Source organism: Cariama cristata, unplaced genomic scaffold (genome assembly GCF_000690535.1).
Source record: "Cariama cristata isolate BGI_N322 unplaced genomic scaffold, ASM69053v1 scaffold17730, whole genome shotgun sequence".
In the NCBI taxonomy this organism is placed as follows: domain Eukaryota; kingdom Metazoa; phylum Chordata; class Aves; order Cariamiformes; family Cariamidae; genus Cariama; species Cariama cristata.
This window is the reverse complement of record NW_009597114.1, coordinates 162-14,440: the sequence shown is the minus strand read 5'-3', so window position 1 is coordinate 14,440 and position 14,279 is coordinate 162. Positions and strand designations below refer to the sequence as shown.

The following is a 14,279-nucleotide window of genomic DNA, read 5'->3' as shown; positions in this document are numbered from 1 at the left end:
CAGAAGGATTGCACTGTACCATAAAAGGAAAAAAAAAAAAAAGAAACAGGTAGAATATAGCATGGAGAAGCAGTTTTCCAGCTCCTCCCATTGCAGCACGTAAGGGACACAGTTATACTTAACTTTGGATTATCAATCACTGTGAAACAGAATGGGAAGGTTTGTACAGTTGAGCAGCTTTTTCACTGGTTTTGCATTCAATGATGAGACTCTCGGAACCAATGTTAGACATGGAAATGGCAAACTACAGTGAAGTTTTAGATCCGACGTATACGGCACTGGAGTTCGAAACGATGCAGATTCTGTACAATGGCAGTGGTGAGTTCTGCTCCGTGATGCAAAATCAAGCCAGTTAACAGAAAAAGTGAAGTTTAGTAATGCTGTAAGGTGTTAGCTAGATGTTTTATTAATGGAGCATTTGGGGGTTGTTTTCAAACTGCAAATCTGCTCTTTTACACTTCATCACTAACTTTAAGTTAATAACATTAGAATTCTTTAACATTAAGGAAAATAAAAGAGAGGTTATATGTAATAAAGTAGCTGAACTGTACTGTCACCAGTCAGTTAATCAAAGGAGGAAAACAGTGTATTCAGCAGTAGTTTTATTTACTGTAAGACAAATTAATAACTAGTATTGACAGTTTGGACATGAAAGTATATTTTGTATATAACATTCAGAAGGGCAGGACAAAATTATCCAGAGGCTTGTGAAAAAAAATTAACTACTGTTTCTTGATGCCTAGTTTCTAATTGTTGGACTAATATTTTATTTATTTAAATGTTAATCGAGCCTTCCTCGGTATGGGGATATGTGAACTAGAGTGATTTTTTTTTTAAAATCACATTGGCTTACTAGAGGCTAATATTTAGCTGAGAAAATAATATTTGCATTTGGCTAATGTAACACTTTAGCTAGAATTTAATGAAATAATTTTTGGGGAAATTGTATCAGTAAATTATGCTTGAAATAGGAAGCAAGAATTCATTCTGCCATCATTGAGTACTGACCAAAAAAAAGGGAAATGTCAGTCTATTAAAGTGAAGAAAAGTATCAGGCAAATTAAACTACTCTAAAATGGCTTTCCAAATCTTCTAATATACTTGAAAAAACGTGTTATTTTATCATAAAGTATAATTCATAGATCTATTGTAGTATGTATTTTTAAAAGGCAGAACAAATATTTAGTGATTTGCAGGGAAAACACTTAGCACCTGCATTTCCACACATTCCTGACATATAGAACCTAACTTAGTTTTTATTGTTGGGCTTTAAATTTTATCTGAATTTCTGATAAAAAGTACCTTACATCAAGCTTAGTAAACAGGACAGCAGATTTGGTTATTGATTGAGGAAGAAAAAAGATGACCTTTATGCCTTAAGTGATTTTGAAGCTATCAACAATGATTATGTAACTTTTAGATGATTTCTCTGCTTTTTGTTCTAATATGGGTGATTTCATTGGTTGTCTCTTTTTTTGCTGCATAGCACTCTCTCAGATCTGTTAATGTTACATTAAATGGGAAAGCAGATTAAGGAGGTTATGCTGTGTTGCATTAAGTGTTGGTGATAGAGCTAGTTAAATTATTCACTGTTAAGTGAATAGTTTGATAATTATTAGTTATTAGGTGTAGCCTTTTTCTGTTTAGAATTTGCTTTGAGCTTAACCTAAGTATTTTCTTATAGACTTTATAAAAACATTCTCTAGCTACAGTGCTAGTCTGGAACTGAAAGCTGTCTCTTATGAACTTTCCTACATGTCTTTTCTAGCTGTCTAAATTAATCAGAAACATACAGAGAATTTTAAAAAGCCACATTCAGGCAGATTATGCATTTGTTGAAATCAGAGAATTTTGCAGAATCAGGTCAATTTCCCAGGCATTTTGTTTCAGAATAATTCAGGAGAATAAGTATATCCTTATATATACACAGCTTCTATTGCTATGAAATACTTCATAATTAAATTTAAATATTGTATATTTAATTAATCTGCTATATCATTATGATGCAAAAGAATTTATTTTCTAGCTTAAGTAATTCTGTAATCAATTTTTAAAAATAATTTTCCAGTCATGGCAAACCTAGTTTTAAAATAAAATCTTTAGAGAACTGAATTCTTACCTTTAAGTTCTCATTTTTATTTAATCAATTTTTAATAAAATTCCTATCAATTATGTCTCTGTAAAACAGAAAAAAAAAGTATTGCTGCTTCTCTCTTTGTCTGAACTCTGTTTAAATTGTAAGCTCTTTGGGACATAATGAAAATTTTGTAATATATTTGTGTAATACATTTCAGTTGGACCTAGTACAATATGAGTATTAATATGTATCAATATTAACAATTTTACTTTTCGAGCTGTCCACTGTTCATGAACTCATGTACTTGACTTTTGAAGGCATGTTTGAATAACTAATTAATGTGGCCCTCTTTCCTGTCCCTATCTGAACTACCACAAATGTTTAGGGCATATTGCAAACAGCTTTCCTTTTGTAAAACCAGAAAAAGCTACTTTGCAATTATTTCTTTGAACATGTCTGTTAAACATTGTGACTCAAAGAAGAATAAATATGTTGGTTTTGATTTCAGGTGAATTTCTTCAGTATTGTTTACCATATTCAATGACTAATTGTTAATCATGTAGCTAATATTCTCTTGTGCAAGTAAAGTCTACACCAACGTTCCTTTGGAAAATTTGTTGAAGGAAATAACACTTAGTCCTCTTAGTCTGCACTTTTATTTCATTAAGTATTGTGCAAAAACTGCCTTGTCTTTTTCTTTTTTTTTTTTTTTTTTTTGCTGTCACGAATGCAGTTGTATCTTTGCATGATAGTTGTCAGTTATTGCCAACTGCTATGAGAACTGATGTAGGAGATCTTTGCCAGCTAACTAGGCACCACTGCTTTGTGCCAAAATTCCTCTTCAAGTTAGTCAGAATGTATATGTAATTATACATGCAGAGTTACACTTTAATTTTTAACTCCTTTCAGCTGGAAAGAGCTCAGAATAGAATTATTTGTTGTTGCGAACTTCATAAATTCTGTTAAGGTCTTTATAACTTTGAAAGTATTTACCTGAATAAGAACCAGATGCAATCAGATACACCGTGCTATATAAATAATAAGTTGCAATTAAAAGAGAAAAGGCCAGGAAAAGCCTTCATTTAAGTAAAAATTGTTCCTGGGGAGGTTGTTGAAAGTCTTGTCCATAACCACGTATGTTGTTTTTGCTGCTCCTCAGACAGTTCAGGAGAAGCTGTCAACATGAATGCTGCTGACAACGGTGTCAGCGGTCTCTGTGCAATATGTGGAGACCGAGCAACCGGAAAACATTACGGTGCTTCCAGCTGTGACGGATGCAAGGGATTCTTTAGGCGCAGTATACGGAAAAATCACGTCTATACATGCAGGTATTTCAGTTGTTCACCTAGAGGCGCAAAATTAAAGAATTTAAGCAAAAACTGTGTTCAGATCATTTCAGACTTTTCAGAACTATGCCAGGGTATTTTCATCTTTTTCTTAAGGAATTCTAACCAACATTTTTGATAAGCATGTGGTTCTTGGTATATTCTTGTGATTGGAAAAAATGTCTTTTATTCAAGACTACTTGATATTACACATTCCAGATACTACATTCCAGGTGTTTGTTGATGTTGTTAGTATTGTTACATCACTCAAGAGCTATTTTACTCTTTTATTTATGATTACAAAGGTCATGTCCCGAAAGAAAAAAAAAAAAGGAAAAATTCTTGTATTTTCACTGGCAATGTGAAAAGTGTAATTCTTAACGGTTTTCTAAAAATTCTTTTCATTTTTTTTTTCTTATGAAGACAGTCTCTGAATAGAAAGTCTAAGATTTATGAGCCTTGTTTTAAGGGCTGTACAAGCTCATCTGCACATCTTCCCACTCTGGGTGACACACTACTCCTTTGAGTGACCGTCCTGTCAGCCTGAATGGCAATCTGCTAATTTCCAGGTGCCTGGCTGCCCAAATTACCACATTGCAGGTCCGTGCACAGCACAGCGGTCTGTTTGACTAATTTCTCTGTGCATACACGTGTCCCTAAAATGTCAGTTTTACGCTGTGCGCAGGGTACATGGAGACCTTTGTGAGTTTAGACAAATCACTAAAGGAGAAAACTTTTTGTAGGAATGGCTTGTTACTGGAAATCTTGTTTGCTACACTCTTCCTTGGTTGCTTAATACGCTTATAAGGAAATGTCTCCTTATAGGCATACCTCAGTGATATGGCATAGACATACCCCTAAAGTGGTGTGGCAAGAGCTGATATAAGTGATTTCAGGAAGAACTCTGCAAAACATAGATCCGTTTATCTAACAAACACATGCACAGCAAAAATGCAGAAGCAAACAGGGAGAGGAGGGAATGGCTTATGTACATTCCCCTTAGGCACACCTGGAGATGTGCATGGGAGCTTGGGGAAGCCTTTTTGCAGAGTCACGCTCCGTGTGTTTCCTCATGTCTTTATTTCATCGTGTTAGAAAATTTTCTTCCTGTTTCCTGTTTACGTTGTCATCTGTAATGATGCAACATCTAGCTTGTGCATTGGTATCTCCCAGAAGGAGTAAACTTTCCCAGCCAAGGGTTCTGGTTTTGCAGCTAAGGTCTCCTCCATGTCAGTGACACTTGGCATTTTCCTTGATTCTCCTTTCCTTTTTCTATTTGTAGCTTTTCTTCTTTATTTTGCCCCACCGCCATTTGATGCAGCTAGTTACTGACATATCTCACAAATAAACTGAGATGTAAATGATGCACATAACTCCAAAATTTTCCACACTTGACCATTCCAGTGCATATCTATGTGTATACACATACCTATACTCCTGCAAACCAAGCAGGTGTGAAACACCCCTCAAGACTGATTAATTAAAAAAAAAAAAAAAAAGAAAACAACAGAAGAAGAAAGTCTGTGGTTATAGACATTGTTCTGACAGGCCAGATTAGTTGGTTTTCTTTTTGTAATCAGAGTGCTGCTTTATTAATGCTTTATACATTTACCTTTCCTTCTCTCTGATAGATTCAACCGGCAATGCATTGTTGACAAGGACAAAAGGAATCAATGCAGATATTGTCGTTTAAAAAAGTGTTTTCGAGCAGGAATGAAAAAAGAAGGTAATGGAGTCATTTATTATTTGATATACAAAGAGAAATAATCTGAAATAGTTTTAAAATGTAATAAAAATTCTAAAAAACTCCAGCAGAATAATTCAATGGAAAGTCTACTATAATGCCTTCATGATGGAGAAATGCTTTTATGTTGAGGTGAAATATGCATCATCTAATTTTCAAGTGGGTAAGCAGTTCTAACACTTTTAGCATTAGCAAATGTATGGCTTTAAAGTGAATTTTCAACTGTTTAATCCATGAATCCTGGCAACAAAATTCAATGATTTCTAAGTGTTGAGCCATATCCTGGAAAAGTTCAAAGTGTGAGATTTTACTTTTCATTTGTACTAAATGTGAGTCATAAAATCTCTATCTGGGATTTTGTTTCTACCCTATCTAAGTAATGACAGTGACAATTTACTGGTTTTTCCCTTGAATTTAAATGTTTGAAGCATTTAAGCCAGAGGAAGGAGTGTCAAGTTGAGCGAAAAAGTAGTGATGTGAACAGTGGTGGGAGCTGTCAGTGGAGTGTCCACGTTAATTAAAAGAATTTCTAATCTCATTAGTGCTTAATATGGGAAGATTGTTACTTCGCATCACGTTGAGAGACATGAAGAAACATGGGTGTCGCAGTGATCCTTCTGTCCAAGTGGAAGGACCAGCTGACCAAAGGAGCAATAGAGAAAGGAAGGCAGTGGGAATATCAGAGGATTTTCGTATTGGGTTGTTGGGGCTGTTGCTTCACTGGCAGTTATGAGGTAGAGGCAAAAGACGCCCTGATCTGGTTCAAATAAGCACTCCAAAATGGTTCATCACCAACCTGTTTTGTTTGGAGCATGGTGCATCTGCCTGAAGGCCGGTCTGCAACGTGAGTGCACAGTTCTCCTGTATTGTAACTAGGCTATAATATTTTTAGTCTATGCATTGCTTTCCTAAGATAAAGGAAGCTGTTTCTTTGTGCTCTTATATATCTATACCGTAGTACCGCTTTGCTAGTGATCAGGTTTTGGATGGGGATATTCTAAACAGCATTACACTGTGCATGTACAAAATAGGTTTGCTAATTCTTGCGGATCTCCTTGTACGCAGTTTAGCCTTTAGGAATCTGAGCCATTAAAATCACTAACATAGTGTATATATATTATCAATCTGACACGAAGAAAAGGGAAGACCTGTGTATCCACAGCAGCCCTAAAACTTTTGCAAAAAGCAGAGCTTCACAGACTTTCAAAAGCTGGAATTAAAGAACAGTGTAGCTCAGAAGGGACATCTGGAAGTCATCTAGTCCAGGCCTCCTTTTAAAGCAAGTCTAACTTCTAGGCTCGGTCAGGTTGCCTGGGACCCTGGCCAGCCACGTTTATACAGTCCCTGAGGGGGGAGATTCCATGGCCTCTCTCAGCAACTTCTTCCAGTGCTTGACCACCCTCATTGGGAAGAGTTTTTTCCTTATAGCTGATTGGAATGTGTCTTACTGCCATTAGGGTAGTGTCCATTACTTCTTGTTCTTTCACTGTGCATCTGAGAACAATCTGACTCTATTTTCTGTAAACTACAGAAATTAAGACCCCCCACCTCCGCCTTGGTCCTCTCTTTCGCACGTAAACAAAGATGCCTCTCTCTGCTTTAGCGAGTGTGTCTTCTGGGTTGCAGCTCCGTAACAGCTGGATGCTGCCCAGTTTTCCAGTGTATTTTGTGTACTGGGGAGCCCAAACCAGAGAAATAATCAGTTCCCTCAAGATGCTCATGCAGCCGGGTGCATGGTGAGCTGACATTGCCATGAAGCACGCTGCTGACTCATGTTTATAAAATGCAGATATATCCTGCACAAAACTTTTAACCTAATTTATACCGCCCTGCCTCCTCTGGTCCCATTACCTGTAAAACTTTCAATTTTCATTGCGTTCAAACCTTGTTTATTCAAGGCTTCCCAGTGCTAAAATAATTCAAAACTCTGAACTGTAAATTTCCCTGTTTGTGTGCCGTTATATACCTCTCCACACTGTCAGGGGATGTCTCATAGCATAAGTGTAGCATAGTCTATATGATAGTTTCTCAGCTTGTTTCTAGCAAATCGCTTTCTTTTCTTCAGGGTGAAGATGAGAAAGGCTTCAGCTGATAAAAACTATACAAGTCCTCTTTCAGCAAATATTCCCCCTTCCTCATGGAGTCTCTGTTTAAGGCAATTTTAGCCCGAACTGACAAAACAGCTTTAGCAAGACAGAGAATCCAGTTACTGATCCGAAATTATGCATATGCAGAAGGAAATTGAAGCATTTCCCTATGATTCTAGAAGTGCTCCACCAGTGACTTTCACCAGTGATTGTCAGAATATCGTACTATTTTGCTAATACTAATCAGTGCTGACCTTATTTTAATTTAAGCAGTTGAGTTTCAGTGAATGTTTTTTTTCTCCATTCTTTTAAAAAAGGTTATATTTTTTGTTTCCTGTCTACATGAACATTTAGCACTTTGTGTTTATCACTGCACAACATTTCTTACTGTGACCTTAATAAAAGGCCCATCAGTGAGTGTCCTTGGCAAAAAGTTAATACACCTCTGGAATAAACTATGCGTGTTGTTCAGCTAAACCTTGAAAACTATTCAGTGTATAGAATATTTTATATTTTTTATTGAAGCTTTTGGTACTACTCCTAAAGTCTGTAATGCAGATTGTTTCCCACAAAATAGCAAACGTATCTTTGGAAATAAAGCTGTTGCTCTTAAAAGATGATGAGATTCCTTGTGCAATAAAAAGATTTTGATCAGCACAATTCTTTTTTTTTTTTTCCTTTTCTTTTCTCCTTGGCCTAACCTTGGACATGATCTAGGCTTTAGAAAAATCTGATTGATAGTTTTATTTTTTCTTCTTCCTTCAATTCAAAAGTAAGCCTTGTTGCTTCATAAGCCTTGCATGTGCTGATAAAGGATTCCTTATCCAAAGCCCTTTCAACTGCCTTTTTTTGGACCCCATGAAATAAAACTTACCGACCTTAAACTTTTTTGGTGCTTTTTTTTTTTACTTAGTTCATGTTCTGTAAACTGACTAAGAATGCAATGTCACTAAGGAGCATCAGATTCAAGTTTCAGAATTATCTTACTAACGGATTAAGTTGATGATTCATTCCTGTTTCAGGGCTTCTGACAGGAAAGCAGGAGTAGAGCTTTCAGATTTCCTCTGACAGCCATTTTGTCACTGCTGGTGCTGTACCTCTTGACCTGTTCAGCAGTCTGGAGATCTCCATTTTTACCATTATCATAAAGCCTTACTTATTAAATTGGTTAAAATAACAGAACAACAACCTGTTCAAGTTTAAATGAAGAAAGAGATTTTACTGTAATAAAGCCAGTCACAAAAGTGCTGAGAATTCAGTATCTTTCTACAATTAGTTATACGTAGTTTTTATAGGCAAACAGTATACAGATAAAGACCATAAACATGTGTTGTCATCTTTCCTTATTACTTGGAGCTAAAAGCACAAGGTCTTTTTTAAATGCCATACCTTTTGATTCATATAGTTATCTAGTAAAGTTCTGAAATGATATTGTGTGGCAATGTCTACAAGTCAATAAATGAGACGATTATTCTTTTCCAGCTGTACAAAATGAACGGGACAGGATAAGTACGAGAAGAAACACTTTTGATGGCTGCAACATTCCCTCTATTAGCACATTGTCACAAGCTGAGACACTCTCCCGTCAGGTACTGAGCTCTACCACAAAATTATGTGATGACTCTAAGACCATTTTTTCTAAAGCTAAATACTTTTCAGTTTCTTCATTCTATTAAATATAATTACTGAGATTACATTTTTCTGCTTCCAAAATGCACCTAGCTTCCTCTTCCCAATGAAAGAATCAGTAATAGAATAAATTCTTAAAGCAAAGTCTGTAAAAAAAAAAATTCTACCTTGTCTAGGACAATATGTCCTAGGCACCTTTCTTAATAAAGCTTTATGGTTCTTACTGCTTTTAAATCAGTTGCTGTCTCAGGCAGCTGGTGGCATCTATCTATCCTTGAGGCTGGCTTTCCCATGAAACATTAGGGAAAAAATTGTCCAAAGCCATTACATTCAAAGGGGTGTGGACACTCATTTCCTTACATTCTTTTGAAAATCCCATTTTTAATATCCTTAGACATTGTAAATAAGGCGAACAGAAGTGTTCCAACTGCAGAGTCTATTCACATCTTGCTTTTAAATTTTCTTTGTCTCATCTGAACTTCATTTTCTTTTTTTTTTTCCCCCCTATCCAATCAATTGCTGAATGGAACAGTCTCTAGGCCTTTTCTGCACCTCAGATAAATCATGGTCATTGATTCTGCATTCTTGCACCTCTTACTAACTTACTTAGAATTTAACTGCCACCTTTATGATTTCATGCTGACTGATTTATACATCCCCAAATGTTTTGTAATCTCATCCTTTATCAGCATTTCTCTTAGGGTGGAACTGTCTGTAAAGAATTGATGCAGGAATTACTGGGTGATAGTCTTTGGCACATATTGCATGTCTCTGCAGACTGGATGAACATAATGGACCTTCCTACCTTTCATACCTATACAGCATGAAAAATATACCTATTTTTAGCTCCTTAGTAATTCTTTGAACTTGCTTATTGTGCTTTTTTTTCTGTGTTACTCCCTTAATCATTTCCAATTGGTATATGCAGTTCAGAAACAACAGCTGTCTTAAGCAGAATCACATCCTCAGACTTTCCTACCACAAAGTCCTTTTCAAACCATAGATTCCTGACCTAAAACATCACCTTGTGTATGCGCACAAAATTATTCTACTTATTATTTGGTATGTTGTAGTAGGAGAGAATTACTCCCAGTATGCCAAGCATATATGAAGATATGCTCTTGACCTCAAAGACCAAGAGGTCACATTAACATGGTGGAAAAGTAAAGTCTTAAAAGTCCTTGCTTTTCGCTCAATTGAATTGGTCTGTAAGATAAATTCAGTTCTGAGGAGAGACTTGCAGGAGGTGGTAGTGTCACAAATCATTGGCCAAGTCCTTCAGCTGTAAAATGAGGAAGAATGTGGCATTCATCCCTTTTAAAATTTTCATATTAAAATAGGGAAAATTAATTATTTTGTCCCTGAAGATCCCTTATAGCGGGAAATTGTCCAAGTACAATTTTTCTGCTGCAAACCTAGGAGAGATTTCCAGGATTATGTAAATATGAAAAGGACATGCTGGCCTATTGTAGGAGTAACGGCATGTGTCTCTGATGGTTCTCAGGACAGTAGGGATATAGTGCTATATTGTCATGTTCATAAAGTCATTAATGGGTACAAGCTGCACTGGGAGAGGTTTTATCTCAATATAACAAAGACATTTTTTACAGTGAGAACGATCAATCACTGGAACAACCTTCTCAGGGACATGGTGGAGTCCCCATCACTGGAGGTTTTCAAGGTGCGATTGGACAGGGTGCTAGATAATCTCATCTAGGCTCCCTTTCCCATGCAAGGTTGAATGAGATGATCTTTCGAGGTCCCTTTCAACCTGGGCTGGTCTAGGATTCTCTGAAGTCAGTGACTCCCTTGTTACACCCAAGAAATGAGAGGCAGGTTAAAGCAATAGAGAAGTAGAAAGAGGAAAGTTTGCAGCTTTGTATTCTTGTGAAGGGATGCAGCCCTAGGAGTTCATAGTGAACTCTGTGGGAGTCATCGCATGAATCTCCAGCAGAAGCTCACCAAGTAATTTCATCACAGAGTCTACAGTTTGTCCTATAAGATGTAATTTATAAAGATGCATAGCTTTGATTAAAAGATATTAAAGGAAGGACAATGTATTAAGTTCACGAGTCAGTAAGCCTAATGCTTAAACAGTCTACCTGTTCTTTACCTTCTTGAATTAACTTCTAGTTGGTGCATGGTGGTAGCTTTTTCTGGTAGATCAGAGCACCTCCTGCTATCAGAACTCTCTTCTTTGTGTAGGTAATTTTGAATCATGATCAAGACTCCTCTTACTCTTCTGGAAAAACTGGAATATGTTGAATTTCTTTACTCTTTTTTTTATGCTGAAGGTTTTCTAGACTGAATCATTCTGGTAGCTGTCACCTGAATGATATTCAGTATTTTCCACTTCATTTTTGTAGAACAGATGCCAGAAATGGACTCATGATTACAGCAGGGATTTCACAAATGTTTACAGAGAGACAATGCCTCTAACCTTTTTCCTACATGATAGCCTTTGAATTATGTGTCTGAAAGACTTTTTCACCTGCCCAGCTGCTATATTTCCCTGAGAACTAATGTTCAGTTGGTTAGCTGCCATTAATATCTAAGCTGTTTTCAATGTTTTAAGACTGCTGAATTATGTAGGAAGCACTGAGCTTAAGTTCAGAAGTGCAACTCCTTTTGACTGCCCAAAGATAATGGGATTTCACCATGGATCTCACTGGGAAGTTTAACATGGATCTGGGAATGAAAGGGATCTGATAGGAGTCAACCTAAATAGCATCCACCCTCCTGAAATTTGTAGGTACAAAGTATTGGAAGCTTAAACAATTTTTTGTTGGAGGGAGAAGATAATCAAACTACAGAATTTCCTGAGTATGCTTTCTAATAAAACGTGAGGTGAAACTCAGTTTCATAATCCTTGTATAGTGCTGGGGTTTTGTTGTTGTTGTGATGGGTTCTTTTTTCTTTTTTTTTTTTTCTCTTTTTTTTTTTTCTTTTTCATTTTTTTTTCTTTTTTCTTTTTTTCTTTTTTCTTCCCTGGTATGATAGCAGCTATAAACTGTTCTCTTCTCAGACTTGGTTTTATCTTAAGTTACCTTTCCTTCCTGACTTAAGAGCAAGCCTGGTTCTGTTCCTTTCCTTGAAAAGTCATTAAGAATTTCAGGATTTGGCTCAGTGATTATGTGAAAGTGCCCCAGATTCAGGCCCAGAAAGATATTACTGTCTTCTTATTTCACAGAACACTGTTCACTGCAGGTGGTCTAATGCACACTCATATCCTTTACATTTGCTCTGAAATGTCTCAGGCTTCCGCCTATACTACTGCTTCATCATTACAAGCCATTCTCCTCCAGGCACTAAAACCCCCCTGTTTTACCTTCTAAAGTTAATGATACTTATCTTTTCAGTAGAAGAACATACTACCCCTTTATCTCTTTCTTTCTTTGCCCTTAATGTTACTGCATGCCCCTATGAGCTCTTTTTTTTCTGAAATGAAGTAAATGTCAATCATTTTCAAGGAATAAAAAAACCCCACCTCCCCTTTACAAATAATAAGGGCTCTGACATATTTAAAAATAGTATTTTGGAATGAGAAGATATTGTACCATGATACGAATAGTTTAATTTTCAACATACTGTAATACACACTGGTAATAATGAGAAATAAAATTCTATAATTTACGTGCAGACTAATGGTCCGTATGGTCAAGGAATTTCTCGAGAGTATGCATGATTACTGCTGCGATTTTTTCTTAAATATGCTGATAACCAGTGAAATTGCAATTATATGACATTTAACATTGTTGATTTTTTCTCTTACTATGGCCAGATCTCAATCTCCAGTCCTGGTGCTAGCACGGACATAAATGTTAAGAAAATTGCTGGTATTAGTGATGTCTGTGAATCTATGAAGCAACAACTTCTAGTCCTGGTGGAATGGGCTAAATATATTCCAGGCTTCTGTGAATTACCACTGGATGACCAGGTATAAGAGAAGACCAAAGTGAGAACTTTAATTACGGTCCTGTTATTTCTAAAGACATTTAAATGTTATGATTAAACACTCATTTTTTTGTCTGATCAAATAGAACTGGGTGCTAGACCAACCATCTTAAAAATTTTTTAAGTTTTGAGATACCACTTCCACAAAAAAGCAGACGAAATTGATAAAACTCTAGCATGTTAACAAAAAGAAGCAGCAAACCAGTATGTCTTTCAATGTTTGGTGCTTTCTGTATTCTTTTGGAAGCATAGATACCAAGCTGCATGCAAAAATGAAAAAAATCTTGAAAAAAAAAGCCACACTTGAAAAGTATTTATTTCATGTTCACCTTTTATTATACTACGGTTTAAGATGGCGTGTTATTTAATTTGAAGAAGGTCTTCTCTACTTGCAAAAAATAAAAGCCATTAGAACCTTGAACAAATGCCAAACATATTGATATCAATCCATTGCAAATAATCTTTCATATAATGCAATGTACTAAAATTATATTGTATATAATGAGTGTGGGGAAAAAAAGCATCAAACCTTGAAAATTCTTAAGGGTTTTTATGACAGAGGTCTGATCTATCATCACATCTGTAATATATCCTGATATATCACTGGCTTTCAGAGTAAATTGTGCTGGCACACTCAGAACCAGCATCTCCACGTTGCGGTAAGCAGTTCTCACCGGCTGCCTGGGCAGGAGGTTAATTCATGGCTCAGAATCTTTTGATTCCAGTCCACCAAAATCTGACTCAGCTTGAAAATGACTCTGCGAAGTGGAACTGTGTTAATTCCTCCTTTTTGCCTCTTCAGTCTCTCACAAAGTCCTGCAAGGAGGATTAGATCCTCCTTGGGTTTGAGAGACACACTGAGCTCATTCCCTCTTATATTCTTCCTCAGGAATATGGAGGTGTTTCAGGCCACAGGAGACTGCCCAAAATAAAAGCCTAATGATGTCTTTGCAGACCCACAAAATATGATATGTGTGCACAAGATCAACATACTGGAATAAGTTAAAAATCTGTTCATGTCAAAAAGGAGAATTTTAAATGCATTGGTTACACAAGGGCAACAAAAGCAAGCAAAAATATTGCTGTTTTTTTTGTTAAGATGATATGAAGGAAAAGAGAAGGAATCAGACCTCATTAAAAAGTTCCTGTCTATATTAAAAAAAAAATTCAGCTTAGAAAGATAGGCTGAAACCACCCCTGCAGTGCTTGAAGTGTTGTCCTGGTTTTGGCTGGGATAGAATTAATTTCCTTCCTAGTAGCTGGTACAGTGTGTTTTGGATTTAGGATGAGAATAAGGTTGATAACACACTGATGGTTTAGTTGTTGCTAAAGTAGTGCTTACTCTAAGTCAAGGACTTTCCAGTTTCCCATGCTCTGACAACGAGGAGGTGTACAAGGAGCTGGGAGGGAGCACGGCCAGGACAGCTGACCCCAACCAGCTAAAGGGATATTCCATACTGTAG

The 14,279-nt window shown here is 36.4% G+C and overlaps 1 protein-coding gene across 1 annotated transcript; it reads left to right on the top strand.

Moving 5' to 3' along the window:
- Positions 1 to 203: 203 nt before the first annotated feature.
- On the top strand, positions 204 to 12,805 carry LOC104168201 (hepatocyte nuclear factor 4-alpha-like). Its single transcript, XM_009708703.1, has 5 exons — positions 204 to 318; positions 3,237 to 3,405; positions 5,034 to 5,128; positions 8,716 to 8,822; positions 12,644 to 12,805. The coding sequence occupies exons 1-5, from the start codon at positions 204 to 206 to the stop codon at positions 12,803 to 12,805; spliced, it is 648 nt and encodes a 215-aa protein (XP_009707005.1).
- The last annotated feature ends 1,474 nt before the right edge of the window (positions 12,806 to 14,279 follow it).

Excerpts from the sequence above, each read along its gene's own strand:
- LOC104168201 (XM_009708703.1), top strand. The coding sequence starts at position 204 with ATGAGACTCTCGGAACCAATGTTAGACATGGAAATGGCAAACTACAGT. Across the intron at positions 3,406-5,033 it reads AATCACGTCTATACATGCAG|ATTCAACCGGCAATGCATTG; the intron begins GTATTTCAGTTG and ends TCTCTCTGATAG. Across the intron at positions 8,823-12,643 it reads CTGAGACACTCTCCCGTCAG|ATCTCAATCTCCAGTCCTGG; the intron begins GTACTGAGCTCT and ends TACTATGGCCAG.